This window comes from Pseudonaja textilis, chromosome Z (assembly GCF_049901715.1).
Source record: "Pseudonaja textilis isolate UNSWEBS1 chromosome Z, rPseTex1.2, whole genome shotgun sequence".
Taxonomy (NCBI): Eukaryota; Metazoa; Chordata; class Lepidosauria; order Squamata; family Elapidae; genus Pseudonaja; species Pseudonaja textilis.
The window spans coordinates 107,283,496-107,301,130 of NC_142008.1; the positions used below are offsets into that span (position 1 = coordinate 107,283,496).

General features: G+C 39.0%; 1 protein-coding gene across 1 annotated transcript in view; it reads right to left on the minus strand.

The window, feature by feature from the left end:
- Window positions 1–4,535: 4,535 nt before the first annotated feature.
- Window positions 4,536–17,635, minus strand: part of NDRG2 (NDRG family member 2) — a 37,580-nt gene continuing 24,480 nt past the window's right edge. Inside the window, 10 exon segments of the mRNA XM_087915990.1 lie at window positions 4,536–4,621; window positions 6,406–6,457; window positions 7,871–7,893; window positions 7,896–7,905; window positions 8,361–8,408; window positions 8,930–8,981; window positions 11,801–11,845; window positions 13,798–13,901; window positions 14,833–14,889; window positions 16,336–16,422. Coding sequence (XP_087772116.1) covers window positions 4,557–4,621; window positions 6,406–6,457; window positions 7,871–7,893; window positions 7,896–7,905; window positions 8,361–8,408; window positions 8,930–8,981; window positions 11,801–11,845; window positions 13,798–13,901; window positions 14,833–14,889; window positions 16,336–16,422 — 543 coding nt within the window. The 3' untranslated portion in view covers window positions 4,536–4,556.

Genomic DNA, 17,635 nt, shown 5'->3' on the forward strand with positions numbered 1-17,635 from the left:
CCATCTGTAATAAATTTAAAAAATCTGTTAAAACTATCTACAATAAATTAATCCATTTCTCTATGTCCATGTTTGCCATTTGAAGGGAACTTTTTTTAAAAAACGTGGGAGGTTGGGTTTTGCCGTTGAGCGTTTCTTTTTTTTTTTTTGTCTTCCAGTCCTTTTTAAAATGAAGTCAGGCTGCCCTCTCCTCCCCGTTTTGCCCAGAGCATTGATTCTGGCTCAAAATGGGATGGACAGGTGAAGGAATAGCAGCAAAGTTGTGTGCGTTTATGGCAACAACAGCTGTGTTTGTGCGTGTTGAGGGAACATTGCTTTTGCTGCATTCCTTAAATTAAGCTGTTTTTCCAGGGGCATGAGCAGACACACTGTTGTTCTGATGCTTATTCAGTCAACCAAGCTATAGGAATTAATCAGTTTTACTAGGTTTTATTTTGCAACTAAAAATCTTGGGGACACCTCTGAAACTCCTTTTAAGTTGAAATGGTATAGTCCAAAGTATTGCTTGGGTCTAATCTGATCAGGCCCTCATATTTCCAGTTTCTTTGGGTGGGTGGGGGTTGAATTTCTATCCTCAGCCACTTATTTACCAGGACTAATGTGAAAATCAGGCAACTGGTCTTTTTTTATCCCTCTTACAATACAGGTAGTCCTCAACTTACAACCATTTGTTTAGTGACTGTTCAAAGTTACAATGGCATTGAAGTGATTCACGACTGGTCCTTGCCCTTGTTTGTCATAACATCTGCAGTCATGTGATCAAAATTCTGGCAACTGGCATGCATTAAGATCAGGGGTGCTAACTGTCTGGTTTAGCAAAGGGGGAAAAAGTCCCGATATGTCACATGACACCGCCTTGACACTGCAAGTTTGACACCCCTGATTTAGATGGTTGCAGTGTCCCGGGTCTGACAAACCCCGCTACTTTCACCATTCCAGATATTTCCAATGAACAAAGTCAATGGGGGAAGCTGGAATCACTTAATGATTTAGTTAACAACTACAGTGATTCACTTAATAACCATGGGGGGAAAAGTCATAAATTGGATGCGATTCATTTAACAATTGCCTTGCTTAGCAATGGAAATTCTGGTCCTAGTTGTGGTTGTGAGTCAAGGACTACCTATATCTTTTTCTTGACCTAGAACCAAATGTACTTCACATGAAGCTGTTATTAAATTTCTTTTGGGGTGAAAGAAAGTAGCTTTTGTACTGTACTCTGTTCCATTGCTAATAACTTGAGGAAGGTGGAGGGAACAGTAAAAAAAATGACCAGAAAGCATTAAATATTATCTCCCAGGGCATTATGTCCTAGACAATAAAACAAAATGAATAATATGTGTAAGGCAAGTGGTCTGTAGCCTCCCCTGATACATTTGAATGATCATTCAGAGAGGCAACTCCTGAGGGCTTCTCGTATCATTGGCCTTCTCCTGATTCAGCAGCGCCAGTGGCAAATTGTGACCTAAGAAGGAAGAAGCTTTGATACAGATAGTAAACACAGACCTCTTCCATGAGAACAGCCAGTTGGAACATGTTTTGCAAATCTTTCAGAGTAGGTTGTGAAGTGAAGTGAAATTCTAAATAGTAGCAAGCAGCGATTAATTTTAGATTTGGCTCACAACCAAAGGATTTATTATTTTTATTGCAGAATCTTGGAGCCAAGATTGCTGGAGCAAAAAGCTAGGGAAGCTGCATCTGTTAGAATGTCATGATTAGGGCAGTTCAACACTCATCTTTGCTGCCAATTTACTGGGTATCTATAGGCATGAGAACATCTTTCAGCCTCAGCTCATCAGCAGTAAGAAGATAGCATGTACCTACTTTCCATACATTATTAAACTTGTTTGTATGTGAATATCTTGTAACTATAATATAGATTACTAGTGGGACCTGCAAGAAAAGGTTAAGCCAACTCTTTTCCCATGACCATATTAGATTCATATACATTATGTGATTTGTCTGGTTTTGACTTGGGGTGATAGGTGACTCTAATCACTGTGATTTGTAAACTTTTGTTTATAGTTTAATGTGTCTTATGAACTCAACCAAATATGGATTAGTAAGTATATAAGTAAACTACAGCTTAAGTCGGTGTCTCCAGTTTTAATCCACAAGGAGCTCCATTATTCGCTTCTCTTTTCTGCTGGACATCTTTCAGTAAGCTAAGCATCCTCAATTCTTGTACTGACAGAGGGGTGGTTTTTGGAGAGAGGCAGAAGCTGCCTTCCCAATCTACAAAAATATTTTCCAACTCTTGCCACAGTGATTCCTTGTTTCCTGTGGTCCCATTTCAGTGTCAGAGTTCATTTGGGAGGTTGAAATCTCTTTTTATTGTGAATTTCACTGGAGACCAGATGAAATATCAGTCCTGAAATACTTAATGCTGTGGAGAGTCTGGTACTCTCTGAACTTGTTTTGTTACCCTAGTCAGGTAGCAAAATGTCTGCAAGCAAACAACCAACTCAGAGAGCATCAAGGACTCCAAAGTTCAACCCTGGACTACTTATATTCTCTTCTATTGCTAATCAATGCTGATCTGATATCCAGCCTTGTTTCTTTGATATTTTTATATCAATCTTTTATGATCTTCCCTGTTGAGTGGAAGCTGTTATGGCCTGTGGCCTGCATGTGTGGACTATACAAGTATCATAAAAAAGAAGCAAAAACTGATTCCTCTAGAGATTTTTATTGTTAAGAGTAGGGATTCACCATTGACTGCTTTGGGAAAAATAAAGCAGAGCCCACACATTCTCAAATACAAGGATCCCATTACATGTGGGAGTTAAAACTCCAGCTGGAGTCCTTTTCAAACAATAGCCCCCTTTTATAAGCAACTGAGCAATTAACTCCCAGTGCCTGTTCAGGTTAGGGAATAAGTAAGATATCTTCTAGTTGGACCAATACCTTTCTGGTTCCACTGGAGGCTTATGACCCTGTTCAAGACTGTATACCACTCAAAACCTTACATACCGATACCCCCAACTTCAACAGCTGGTCCAAAGTTAGAAGTTTGACCCCTTAAAACATCATGCATTCCTTATTTTGTGAGATCAACATGGAGCATTCATCCTGACATATGAAGTCTTACCATACAGTTGGTAACATTCCCCAGAACTGATACGTTAAGTCCGGTTAAGAGTTCCTCCTCCATGGTACTACAGGAGCCCTGCTCAAAGCCAACAGCCAGAACCCACTAAATCAGCGCTTGGTGCAAAGAAAACCCCCCCACAGCCAATAACAGTTGGAGTCGCCTCCTTTTATCTCCTTATGTCAAGGGTCTTCAAACTTGGCAAGTTTAAGACTTGTGGACTTCAATCCCAGAATTCCTGAGCTAACATGACTGCAGGAGGAGTTCTGGGAGTTGAAGTCCACAAGTCCTAAAGCTGTCAAGTTTGAAGACCCCTGCTTTATGTGAAACCATAGACTCATTGGCTATTGTCATTTGTGCCTGCCACCGCTGCAACAGTGCAATCTGTCTCAAGCTTCCCTGCCCACAGCATTTCCCCAAAAGGAGACATCCCACCCTCCCCAAAGTGCCCCCATTTCAATCTTGCCCAGCCTCCCAATGCCCCAATCGCAGAAAACAGTTGCTATCTTAGCAGGAACTGTGCATACACACAAAGCAGCTACCATCTATGAAAGTGGAAGAGAAGGAGACCAAAAGAGGAAATGTAGCCTTTGATCCAGGGAACAGTATGTGCACAGGAGGAAAGCTATAAATAAAGCCAAGAGAGAGATCATAGAGGAGGGGAGAGGAATGAACAAGCTAGTTTTATTTTAAAAGGTAGATGAAAAAACAAACAGGTCTAAGCCCCTGGAAGGAACCAGAACCTCAAAGACCATTTAGATAGATGGAATCAAGACAGATGAGACCAAACCAACAAGTAAAAGACCAAAAATGATAGGTTGGGTAGGAAAAACAACTGTTTAGGGCATTAGGTTAGCAAATAGTAGAATCACTTACTGGAAACATGCATCTCACTGTGAGGTCCTGCTTTTTATTTTTATTTTCCTCCTATTTACACTCCAGAGGGGACAAAAGAGAGCTAGCAAGGCAATAAGATGCCATCCGGCTACTCCAAGAATATATCACTAAAGATTTAGGGGGAGGAACATGGGTTAGTTATGATTATACAGGGGAAAAAGAGCAAGCCCATTTGATAATCCAATCTCCTATATCAAGGAAGCTAAATGTGCAAGAGAATTAGAGGGCAAAAGGAAACATCAGAGGAGATACTGATTATCTGATAATTTAAGCGGTGTAGTCTTTGTCCATGCCTCCTAGGTACGAGGGATCTATAGATACCAAGGTGAACAACACTAGCTTAAGTTATGAGAAAGGAAGGCAAGGTTGGTAAGGAAATTGGGATATGATGTGCTGGTTTAAGGAATTGGGGGTTAATGTTTGGGCTTTTAAAAGAGTAAGTTGCCATCCAATCTGGGCCTCGCCCGGACTTTGGTACACGTTGGGGAAGTTGTCACCTGGCGGTGGCCGGGTGCATTGCGGATAGCGGGTCTGTTCAGGTGGGGCGGTCTCATCCCTGGCCTGGAGCTCAGCAGGACACCTCCATGGTGGGGGCAGGTGGCTGTGGGGCTCCTGCCTCGCTGCTCTGGGACAGGGGTGCGAGATTTCAAGGAGCCCGATTCCCCGATCCCGGAGGTGCGCGCTTGGACAGAGGCGGTGCGGGAGGCGAGAGGCGCTGGGCCATGCAAGATTTGAGGTACCAACTGAGAAAAGAAAAAAATGAGAGGGAAGCAAAGTTAGATAAAACTCTTGCATATTATAAAAGGCAATTATCAAGACCTTATTTTGAATTGAGCCAATGATGGAGTAAGTGGCATCTGTACGAAAAGAAGGGAAAATAGCAAGGAAGATACCAGCAATGATCAGGGTTGAAAACAGTAATCCATAACCTTTTTGGCTTGGTGGCCCAGTGGAGGCGAGGGAGGAATGGTTCTGTGGTGAGCGGGCACATGGTGCAGCTCTGCTTCCCGCCGCACAAATGGGTTATGCAAAATTAATCACTACGCCCTTGTGTGGCCTGAATTCCAAAAAAAAAACCGCGGCCACAGTAATGGGCTGTGACTTGGGGTTTGGGGGCTCCTGGTCTAAAATTGGCCCAATGTAATTCCTTAATTGGGTGCTCTCTAAGATCTAGAGAACAAGTAAGGAAAAGTGAGGACTGCTTAGACTCTAAAAAGGGAAGCCTATCTGGTACAAGAGAAAAATGAAGGAGAAAATTTCTAATCTTCTAGGATAAAAAGCATATATGCCTTGCAAGTTATTTTCAAATGTTTTCTATTGACAGCCTGCACTTTCTCTTCTTCACAGTTGGCACTTATCCACATCTTGGCTTTCTGGCTTTGGCGCCAAACTATGAAGTTGCATACCATCAGCTTCTGCCTTCCCCAATATTTAACAGAGCCCCTTAAAAGTATGGAGTGCAACAAATCATTTGCAGACAATTAGTACACTGACATAAAAAGGTTAATCAAGTGAGTGGTCTTATTTTGAAATCAAACCACAGTGCAGGATTGCTGGCAATCCTTATATAATAGCACATCAAAGACCATCCCTATTTGGGCACACAACAAAAATCCAAACAAAATGTCTGCTTCTGCTTTCCCACTACCACAGCAAACAACTCGGTGTTCTCTAGTGGAAAGGGAGGTTGTGCGATGAGGGGTAAAGTAACAGAGGAAGGGTGAGCAGACATGTTGGAGAGAAATTATGGGAGTGAGGAGAAATACCATATAAGGTACCTGACCCCTGACTCAATTTCTTGTCCAGTACATGAGGGACTGAGGAGAAATAGGAAAGAATATCCTTAAACTAAACAGTCAGAACTTGTACTTAGAATAGAATGTTCCATAATGACTCAAGGCCTGGGCTTCAAGTACGTTGCTCTAACTGGCTCTAAGCAGCCATGGAGAGAAGGTAGATCTTAAGTGGGAAGGAAAGAGGGGATTGGGGCAGCAGGATTCAGAGAAAATGAGAACTTCTAAGCAATCCCAATTATCTGGAAGCATCATTTTGGGTGCAAGGACCAGCCAAAAATGGGTAGTCCCAGGAATCAATTATGGTGAGTCCATGTAGTGTCCCAAGTGACAATGTCTTCTTTTCCTAGTTTGGTTTATAATCTCCACCAACATTATTTATTTATTTATTATTTATAACTCACATGTTATGTGAGATTAAATAACTCTGGTTTATTTATTAAACTACATCCAAAATAAACCATGACTCGGTGTGCTTTGTGAATGCCATCTAGGGTACAAAAGGACCTTGTCAGGAATGTCTCTGCTCTTGGCTAGATGAAAACACAAGGTTTTGCAGCCCTATAACTTATGAACTTTGGGGGATGGACAATGGGACAGAGGTTCCTCAGAACCAATACTTACTATAACCCATTCCTTGCACAAAGTATTTGAATGCCTCTGTCAGTTTTCCAGGCTGAAAGATACAAAAAGACCAGAGAAAAACATTAAAAAATGCATATATGGAAAGAGAGGGTGGGCCCAAAAACTCTAAAGGTTCAATTACTTGCTTCCTTGCTTCCAAATTACTGCTCATTGACTATATTTGTGGGGAGGGGACAGCAAAGATTAGAAAAACATCTGACATGGAACCCCTTCAAATTTCTTTTTATGAAACCCATTAAAACAAATTCTGATTTCCTCACACAATGGGAGACGATCAATTGCAAGGGTCTTCAAACTTCAAAAACAAGTTTAAGACTTGTGGACTTCAACTCCCAGATTTCCTGAGCTAACATGACTGGAGGAGGAATTCTGAGAGTTGAAGTGTGTGTGTGTGTGTGTGTGTATACTTTGCTGATTTGAAATGCTAAGAACGAGAAGTGAAACTCATGTCATACAGGTTCTACAGCTACAAAAATCTCCATCTCTTCCACAAAGGCAGAAAGCAAAACAATCTGGACCTGGAGCTTTAGAGAGGTTGATCAGCGCAGATATTACAGAAAAACTGTCAAACCTGGTTTCTCTTCTGTTTTTTAAACTGGACTTCAGGATAGTTACTAGAAACTATCCGCTCACCTTTCTCATAAAAGATCTGAAACCCAAGATCCAAGAGAAAGGGCACAAAGCAAGTGTTCCTTTAGGGGAGAAATACAGCCACTAGCTTCACAGTGGTTTCAATTACATTGCAGAACTTCATTGGAAGTCAATCAGCTCCAATGTTGCTTATGTGGAAATGTCTGATGTTTTCAAACTGGCATGGAGTACTTTTTCAGAAATGCCTACAGGTTCCGTGTCTACTTCTCCATTTCAACAGGGCCCTTTCGCCTCTGCAGACAGATTTTGCATGACTACTTTGGGTGGGGTAGAGCAGAGGAGACATTATTTCCCTAAAACACCTTGTTTAATGAAATTTTACTTGGTGTGTGTATGCACAACATCTTAGCAATTACCTACGATTTCTTCCAGTTTCTCAGAAAAAGTATTATAAGGTCTACTAAATTGCAAATTAAGGTAAGAACTAGCCAGCCATATTTCAGCCTACTGCGCTGTATGAACTAGCTCTTTGGATTAGTTTATAATTCACTATTTCTGCATTGATAATAATCACACTTTAATTCAATTTTCTGTGTACAGACCTCCAATGTATTTTGTTTTGTTGATTTGCACAAAGACAGTCTATGGGATATGGAGAACAGGACTGACTGACTATTACTAGTCTGCAATCATATGTAAGCATAATTGACAAATGTAATCACACAAAACATTCTGAAATACTCAAATAGAAGAAAGAATGATATATTAAGGAAAAAACACTTTTAAAAATATTTTGAAATGCAAAACTAATTCTGTTTCTAAATCTGCTTATCAACTTATTAGTATATTTTACTTGTGTCAGCTGTGGTTGTCCTCTGAATCAGCCATCTGCAAGAAAAGAGAAACCTAAATAAGTACACTTACCTAAAAAAATAAACCTTTCCAACATGATGATCTGATGCTGATTGAAAGGTATGGGAGCTATTTCATGTTGGAGAAATGTGTGATAGGATATGTTTACACAAGACTGTTGACTTGGTCTGCAGTCCCCCTGTAGGATAACAGCATATGATCTTGGAATGCCCATCTTGTGGCAGCTCAAAAGTAGTTGCTTACTTTCTGCTTTTCAAAAAATTATAGGAAGATAATCTATGACGGCATGATCAAGGTTAGTAGCACAATAGGGAAAATGGTAACTGAAACAGACACAGCTCTCACCTCTTTCCATCAGTTTTATCACCCTGCATAACTAAAGGGATAGGAACTCTGCAGGTTAGCCCAACATAATCCTGGAAAGAGTTTTGCAAGTTGGTATTTGGATACATCTGAAATGCACAGCCTACCTTGAGGAAAGAGGTCTGGGTGGGATCCAGTTTAGAATTGCACTCCACCTGAAATGAGAATAAAGCAGAGGTGTGGCATTCAGCAGGTTCTGACCAGTTCTGGAGAACTGGTAGTGGAAATTTTGAGTAGTTTGGAGAACCGGCAAATACCACCTCTGACTGGCCCTGCCCCCATCTATTCTTTGCCTCCCGAGTCCCAGCTGATCGGCTGGTTCTTCTTTTGTTGCCCTGCACAGAGAACGGAGCTGGAAAGCAGGTTGAGTGGGGTGGGGAGGGAAAAGGATTTTTCAGTAACCTTCCCCCAGGAGTGGGAGGGAATGGAGATTTTGTAGTATCCTCCCCTGCCACACCCACCAAGCCATGCCCACCAAGCCATGCCCACAAGAACTGGTAGTAAAAATTTTTGAATCCCACCACTGGAAGAAAGGTAGATAGCTTGAATCTAAAATAAACACAAGGTAAGAAAGAACACATTTTGGCTTCTAGGTAAGTAAAAGAGGCAGGAAATAGTCAGAATCTACTTACCATTTTGTGCAAGCTTTTAAAAAAGACAAGTCTTCATCACTTACCACAGCATCTTCATGCGGAGCCTGGTCTCCCACCACCAGCATGATAGGACATCTGGCAAGAAGGCAGGAGAAAAGGAACATGGTAGAAAGTTAGAATTGGAGGCCAAATTACTATAAATTGCTTGCAATAATCCGTTTTAGACCTACAAATTTAGAGATTGACTCCAAATTATGTAAAAGAGCATAAACAGTCTAATCATGGGGGCGGGGGGATGTAACCAAGTAATCAGAATGTCAAAACAAAAAAACCCAAGAACAAACTTTATTAATTTTTTTTTGTTTGGTGGGAATTATGGGTCAAAAGATTTGGAAGTAATGCCAGTAAAGGTTGGTCTAATGTTGGGGAAAATATGGAGGGAGATTAAGGAGGAAAAAATGGAGTCAAGAAGCAAGCATTCCTAGATGGCAGTTGCCAGTTAACCATTTTAGGCCACACATAATGCCTTGATTCAGAAACCAATGAAAAGAGCCAGGTTGGTACATCGTGCTAAATTAAAATTTCAATGCAAAGCCAATGCATTCTGCAGTTCACTTTCTAGTAACCTAATTAAACCTGCCTTGTCAGCACAGCCAGAATTTATGGACTATAAAGGGCTAAAGGTGGCTTGCTGGAGTTATTCAGATCATCAGGGCTGCTATTGTTCAAGAATTAAAGTAGGTGCTGAAGACTAGAATTCTTTTCTTTTTCTGCCTACACACACACACACACACACACACACACACACACACAGGCGTGTGCCCGCATGCACACACACACACACACACACACACACAAAAACAGCAGGCTGATCTATTATTTTCTCCCTCCATTGTTTACTTCTCCTTATCTCTCTTTCTAGTGATGAATATTTCTCTTTGTGCTTGAGAATGGAGAGTGATGGGGAACATTGGCAGTTAATATAAAGTGAGATAAGGCAAGAAGATAAACAAGAGATGAAGAAGAGCGTGCCTTGTGCATTGCATATTTGTATTTCCCCATCACTTTCTGTTGGAGGGAGCCTTTGACTCCTCCCTTCCTTATTGGCCATGTTCAGGCAATAACTTGATTTGCTAGACCATGGTTTAAAACCTCCAAATCTGGGTTCATAAATTTATGACTGTTATTTGGTCACGTAAATAAGAATAAAGGATTTGGGTTTGTGTATATTATGAGCACAACCGGTTTGCGCATTGAAGAAACAATTACAGATAAGAATCTCAAATTTTCAAATGACAGTTTTACTGTAAGAACAAATTCTCAAGACACAAACAATCCAATAAACATCCCCCTTGAAACCTGGGGAAAACAGAAGATGGGACACTGTCGCAGCAACATATACTCAGCATTGGTTCTTTCTTTTGCAGTTGGAAGACCCTCAAAGAAAAGAAAAGCCCCTAAACTTCTCTTAATTTAATTTAAACCAATTTGTGTGGCCCCAAAAGACACATCTATGAATTGCTGCAGACTTTTGGCAGGGACATCAATCATATGTTAGTCAGATGCTATTTCTTTGCACGAGACTGCCTCTCCTGAAAAAGGAGGCAGGGCAGACATTCTGTAGGTCCAGGTTCCAACATGAACAAGTGAGGGGGCTCTGTTTAGAAATCCCCTTCTAAAACACATTCAGAGAGAAATGAGAGCAGACTTCTTTATGTATATTGAAGTGGTTTGCTGCTGAATTTCTGTGGTTGCTTTGACAGAGAGAAAAAAGTTATTGTATTTTGCTGTTCCTCCCTTACCCCGGTTTTGGCCTCTTCTGTGTAGGACTTACATATAATAAGACGAGCAGCAAAATTAATTTTCCCTTAGAGCAAATATATAGAAGCAGGAGGCCCAACTCCCTCTTGAATTTGGCAGAAGAATCAAGTCCCACATGGATCAAAGGACTCTTTTGCATTCTACCAAAGTTGCTGGCATGAACACCTGAACAGATGTCTTGCTGAGTTTATATAAATTCTGGATTTTGGGCTGTACAAACAGAAATGAAATGTCTCTTTCCTTTAGCACTCTTTGGGGATTTCTTTGTCTATACAGACATTTTATTATCCAGAAAGCTAGTAGGTGACAGGTAGAAATAGCATCGGCGAACTGAATATTTGGATTTTAACAGCAGCAACATCAGTAGCAGACAAAGAATGGTAATTTTTCAGTCCAGCCTCAAAACAGGGACCCATGGAAAAGAAAAAAAAGCTGCCACAGTTCTTATATTTAGACCTAACATACAACATGTCTTTTTTTAGTCCCTCTACACTCTTTGACTAGCAGTGTGATTTTTGTTTCCCTCTTGCCACTTCTAAAAGTTATTCACATGGTGACATCTTTTATTTTGGATTAATTAATTATGCAAGCAAGTCTCTGAGGCTTCAGAATGAGGAGCAAAAAGTAGAGAAGCATAAGTCAATTAGAGTACAATGAATTAGAATGAAAAGCAGAAGGGCAGATTGGGGGAGGGGAGCACTGCTTTATTTTTAAAAAGTTCTTTTTCAGTTTTTCTCCCTAATGATTTTAAAACCTAGGGTATAGGTGTTTAGACATCAAACAACTGTATAAAGAGTTGCCAGGTTTTAATACCTTAAACCACATCTTTTTCTGGCATAATTTTTATCTCCATACTGTGAGAATTTTCATTTGTAGGATATTAAATATAGGTCAACCCATATTTTTCATTAGCTGGCAACTTCTTTTCATCCGTGATTTTTAGTACCAAATTATCCCAAACTGATAAGTATGTCCAACGTCACGCCATTGCTAAGTTTTCCCTTTTAAGGATTCAAACTTAATTACATGTGAACTCCGTCAGAAATGTTAGTGGTAACTTCAGATGGTACATGCATAGAACAAATAAATGAGCTTAGAAGATGCAGAAAGGTTAAAGATTGGTTGACACTCACTTGAATGTGGTATCCCCTCCACGTTCCAAGCTCAAATCTCTGCGGCTATGAAGAAAAAGGAAGGGAATCGTAAATTACTACTTCAGCCTCCTTAGGATAGCTTTTTTTTACACCAATTACCTAGTCCCTTTCTCTCATTTTCTCCACAAATATAGAAACATAGAAAACGGATTGCAGAAAACGACCTAGTGGTCCATCAAGTTGTGCTTTGAGGTTATTTGATTTTTTGTTTTCTTTTTAAACAATTTATTATTTTTTAATTGTTATTTTTATATTTTTTAAATTTTTGTGGGATGATGGACATGTGTTTATCCCAAGCATGTTTAAACTCATTTACTGATGATTGACCCACTTCATTCCAAGCTTGCACTTCTTTCTGTGAAGTAATACTTTTAACATTCCCTCCTGTCAGTTTGAGGTTATGCTCCTATATTCTTGATTTTTTGCTTAATATTGAAAATACTGTCTTCTAGAACCTTATTAATACATTTAAAAGTTTCAGTCATGTTACCCCTTTTCCTTCCGTCTTCCAGGCTGTAAATATTCAGTTCCTCCCAACTTGATGTTTTGTCCTTCAGACCTCGTGCCCATTTCTGGACTTGCTCAATCTTGTCAATGTATATATTTAAATTATGTCTAGAACTAGACATATTATTCCAAATGGGGTCTGACTAAAGTCCTATATAGTGGGATAGGAATATCTTTTTTCCAGCTGGTGATATATCCAGTTAAGCATCCCAGAATTTTGTTTGCCTTCACAGCTGTCTGGCCACACTGTTTATTTTGAAGTCATCTGCTATGAGCACACCCAAATATCTCATAACCTGGCTTTCTACTTGCTTTCCCTGATCATTTCTAATATTTTTGTTGGTGTTGTTTACATAATTGCAACCACAAGATTTAGAAACTAACCTAATTTGATAAGTGAAACCTCCAGCCTTTAGAATGAATGTTTCTAGTGTCACAAATTTGGTAGAGTTTTTAATATTTTCTTTTCATGTGGAGAAAACAGGTCTATCAGATTTGGATTGCAAGTATCATGATGGCAAGATATCTAGATGGCAGCATAGAATATGCCTTCTGAATATCTTTGCTGCCTTTTAGTGTTTGTGTGGATTTTTGCAGACAAGTCTGATAGCTCCAGGAAAGCACCTTTAGAATCCTAATACATATCAAATATATAATACTATGTCCAGTGATTTATCTATTTCAGCATTTTTCAAATCTGGCAACTTTAAAATATGAAGATTTCAACTCTTATTAGTCAGCATTCTGGTGCTTTGGGAGTTGAAGTTCATACATTGTAGAATTGCCACAGTTTGAAAAACTGAACTATTCTGTATTGTTATCATTAATGATAAAAAGTTTACAATTTTTAAACTAATATTATATGGGATGGCTTCCACAAGATCAAAATTAAATATAAATACTTAAGTCATCTTCCTTTCAAGTTTAATAATTAATTCACTGATTTATATTATGGCATTTCAATACAATGCTCAAATCCCCAGGGCCTAGTTTTTCCAAGGTTGTAAAGAGAGCAGAGACTAAATTTATGATTGAGTCATATGAAAATTGCCCATTAGAATGGCAATTCCTAAGCTGTAAATTATGAAGGAACTCCTGAAACAGATCCGGAAAAGTCAATTAATTAAATAATTATAGAATCTTGTAAGTTTTGGAAAAACCCATCCAGGCTCAGCTTCATTTGAAGTAGGAGGCTTTCTTAGGCCTATACAAAATACTTATGGGTCCGTGATGGCTACTTTAGATGCAGATTGTGAATAGGTGAAGTATCTCTTCTCAAGTACTAACCCCCATACGCTAGCAACCAAGAGGAAAGTGTTTGAAAAGTTTATGTTTAGACTGGGTCCTTTTCCTTGGACATCCTTCTCCCCATTCTGTCCTAGTTTGTTTTCTACACATAGGACTATTCTGGCAGCCGCTGAGAGCTTAACCTAGACTCAGCCTTGCCCTGTCCTCCCTGTCCCCACAACCTGTTGTAACTACTCCAGTAGAGTTGAATGTTGGGTAAATTTGTAGCATGACTCAGGATATCCCGTTGTTGTTGCACCATCTCAGTGTTCTTGGAAAGTTCCTCCTGTGGAAGAAGAGGAGTGTTACTCCTGTAACTTAATCTCACCATTACTCCATTAAATTTATCTACTCTCTAAGGCTGCCAAGTTTTTAACCAGCCTTGTTACTTGTGGCTTAACATCTATCTCCTTTGGCAAGGGATTTTCTGCCCTCGATGCTAAGAAAATGTATGTCTGTTGACTTCTGCACCTCCAATTGATGTTAAAGACACTGAAATAGACCCAGGTTTCTTTTACCATTTTTTCTTAATCCAACTGTAATTATGATTAGTCATATAACTCCAAATCAATGCCATTTCCCCCGGAAAATAAATATTACAAATAGAATGAGGAATGAGGATAATAATAATAAAAACCCTAAACTTCTAAAACAATGTTTCTCAGTCTTGGCAACTTTAAGATGTATGGATTTCAACTCTCAGAATTTCCCAGCCAGCATGGAATTGAAGTCTACACACCTTGCCACAATTGAAAAACACTGTTCTAAAGTAAATAGTTCTAGCCTGCTTTCAAAAAAGAGGAATTATTTTCCTTTTGCCAATTTTTATTTATTTTTTCACTATAATATCAATTGTTCTCCAAGAATCATTCCAATTGCCTAGCATAGCTGGAATAGAAAGTAACCAGCAGTCTCTTATATATTAACTTTTGATGTAATGTAATACAGTTCAATACATGCATCTTAAAAAGCCTGTCCTAGTATTACCAGAGAGCTGGAAGTGAAGCGAGACTATCTTATTCTGATTTTTTATGTACCATCCATCATTTGTTTATTCTCCTACTCAGTGATGGGATTCAAATAATTTAACAGCCGGTTCTCTGCCCTAATGATTTCTTCCAACAACCAGTTCACCAGACTGCTCAGAAAGTTAACAATTTTCCTGAACTGGTGCAAACTGGCTGAATCCCACCACTGCTCCTACTGGTCATCCATACCTGGCTGAAGAGATGTCCTAGGATCATCTCAGAAATGGAGGAGGTGAGGCCAGTAAGCTTAAGATAAAACAGAATATGATTAGAGGACAAACAGAACATTATTTTGAAAGGGCAAAACTGATATTTGTACAGGTAGTCCTCAACTTATAGCCACAATTGAGCCCAAAATTTATGTTGCTAAGTGAGGAATTTTTAGGTGAATTTTGCACCATTTTACGACTTTTCTTGCTGTATCTGTTAAGTGAATAACTGCAGTTGTTAAATTAGTAAACACAGTTGTTAAATGAATCTAATTTCCCCATTGTCCTTGCTTGTCAGAAAATTGCAAAAGAGGATCATATGATTCCACAACACTGCAACTGTCGTAAATGTGAATCAGTTGTCAAGCATCTGAATCAAAATCACATGACCACAGGCAATAGTCATAAGTGTGTAAAGTGTCATAAGTCACTTTTTAGTGCTGTTGTAACTGTGAATGGTCGCTAAATGAGCTGTTATAAGTTAAGGACTACGTGCACAACAGGAAAACTAGAGTCTTTAAACTAAAGTCATTGGCTTATGCCTCCATAGCTTAAACAGTGCTCAAGCCTAGAGATTTTTTTTGTTTAATTTATATGCCACCCATCTTGCTTCAATAATGATTTAAAGGTTGATCCTGCCAGTATGCAATGCACCACAGGAAAAGGTGCTTTTGCATGTATACAAACTGTATTTTGTTGTATCTTTTAATTACGTTTAAAATCCCTGCAATAAAGAAGTTGTCCTTTAGATACTTTTTTCCACTTCTATACTTTCTAATCTTTTTTTTTTGTTCTATATCTCCAAAAGTTGGGAAATAATATCAGAATAATATTTAGTTAATTTTCCTAGATGTTAAATGATTTGCTTTTTGGAAGCTAAATGCATTACCTTTAGTTTTAAGAAATAATGAAGTATGTATGAGAAATGTGCCAACTTTGTTTGAGTGTACTTAAATCAACTAATAATGGCCAGAGAAAGTAAGTAGGAATTGTTCCATTCATTGTCCATTCTCAAGAAACTGTTGTAGAGAGTCAGAGATGAGCATTTAAATGGCTTAATTTAAAAACTGGAAGAATTGGGAGTTTCCTATCACTTGATGAACTATGCTAAAGTGTCCATCCCCCTATCAATATATCCCTATGTGAAAACAATAAACTATTTTAGTCTCTAAATCACAGCAGTGGACTGACACATGCACACAAACAATTGCTGATCTTCTCTTGAAGCTATTTGGCCAACATTTGGTATTGTTAACACAATTTTAGCAAAAGTGTGACAGACAGAAGTATAGTTGTTCCAGATCCTGGATAAAATAATTAAATCTTACAGAATAAATGAAAAATAGCAAGAAAGTGCTTATTTCTATAAATAGCAAGAAAGTTGCCCCTCATTGCTTTAATCAAACACTGATGGTCATTTTAATTACTTGTTATAGTCCTGTGTAGTTTGTTGGCACACGATGAGCATCTTCCTCAATCTTACCTTATGAGCAGCCCAATCCATCCAGCCCTTGGCATTGGGGTCAATGTTTATCAGAACCAACCCCTCCACAGTGTCTGCATGGGAGAGCTGTGGGAAAATAAGAACACTTAGAAATAACCATAATCATGATTTAACTGCAATGACACAGCTCAAGCATACTTTAGAATAATTCATCACATTCATTATACATGTTTTCAGACCTGCCCAAAATATACAGTAGAAGTAGGCTATAGAAAGAGATGTACAATGTTTGCATGGTCCATATCCATGTCCAAACTTCAATGTATACTGACTGTATTCACATAACATGCTTAACCTCATTACTGAATCAATCTACTTTCTGTATTGAACCACAAGCTCACCAAATGGCCTGAATTGACACCATATACTAACCACATTTATTGAAAATATTAAAGCCACAAGATCTTGGTTACATATAATAAATACCAAAGCCCAACAAAGTGGACAACAAAGACCTAACACAGTATCACTAAATTTGGATTATTATCATGAGATTTATCTACTGATCGGGGAAAACATAATATAAGAAAAGTCACTAGAATGACTAGTGAGGTAAAATACATTTTTCATATTCCAAGGTTAAAGCTGGTTTATTGTAGATGATTAGTCTGAGCCCGAGGGAGGGTTCAAGCACATCATAAGACACGAGTCCCTGTTTGCCCATAAGAGATCTAAGTCCAGGCCAGTCTTGAATGCTTCTCTTATCTTTCCTGCATTTCCCTTAATGGTCAGTTGGTCAGATTCTTGTAGAGGTTATGCTTGTAATAAATGTTTATACTCATTTGAATTGCCTGAATCTCCTGTTCTCCCTGGCACTTGATAGTTATATAGTTTTGTATGTTCCAATGGTTTGAAATCCTAACTTCTATCAGCAGGACACTGGGAATAATAATTGAAAATATCTGAATGACGCATCAATATATTCCTGGGCTAGGGTGTTGGGGACTTTTAGTTGGATGTGAGGGAGACAATGGGGAGACAACTGGCAGATAATAGTAGAGTTTTACCAAATTAAAAACAACAAAAAGGAAAAAAGGAAAAGAAAGGAGTTTCTGTGGATTTTACTGCGCTAGTCTTTAGTGACTATAGGGGGTAGTTGTTCATCTCTGTTTCAAGGCTGTTGACCCAGTGCTGTCCGAAGACATTTCTGTGTTCATAGCATGACATCACAGAACGCTGTTTCCTCCTCACTGAAGTGGTACCTATTTATCTACTAGCATTTTCATGCTTTCAAACTGCTAGATGGGCAGGAGCTACACAAAGATAGGCAGTTATCCCA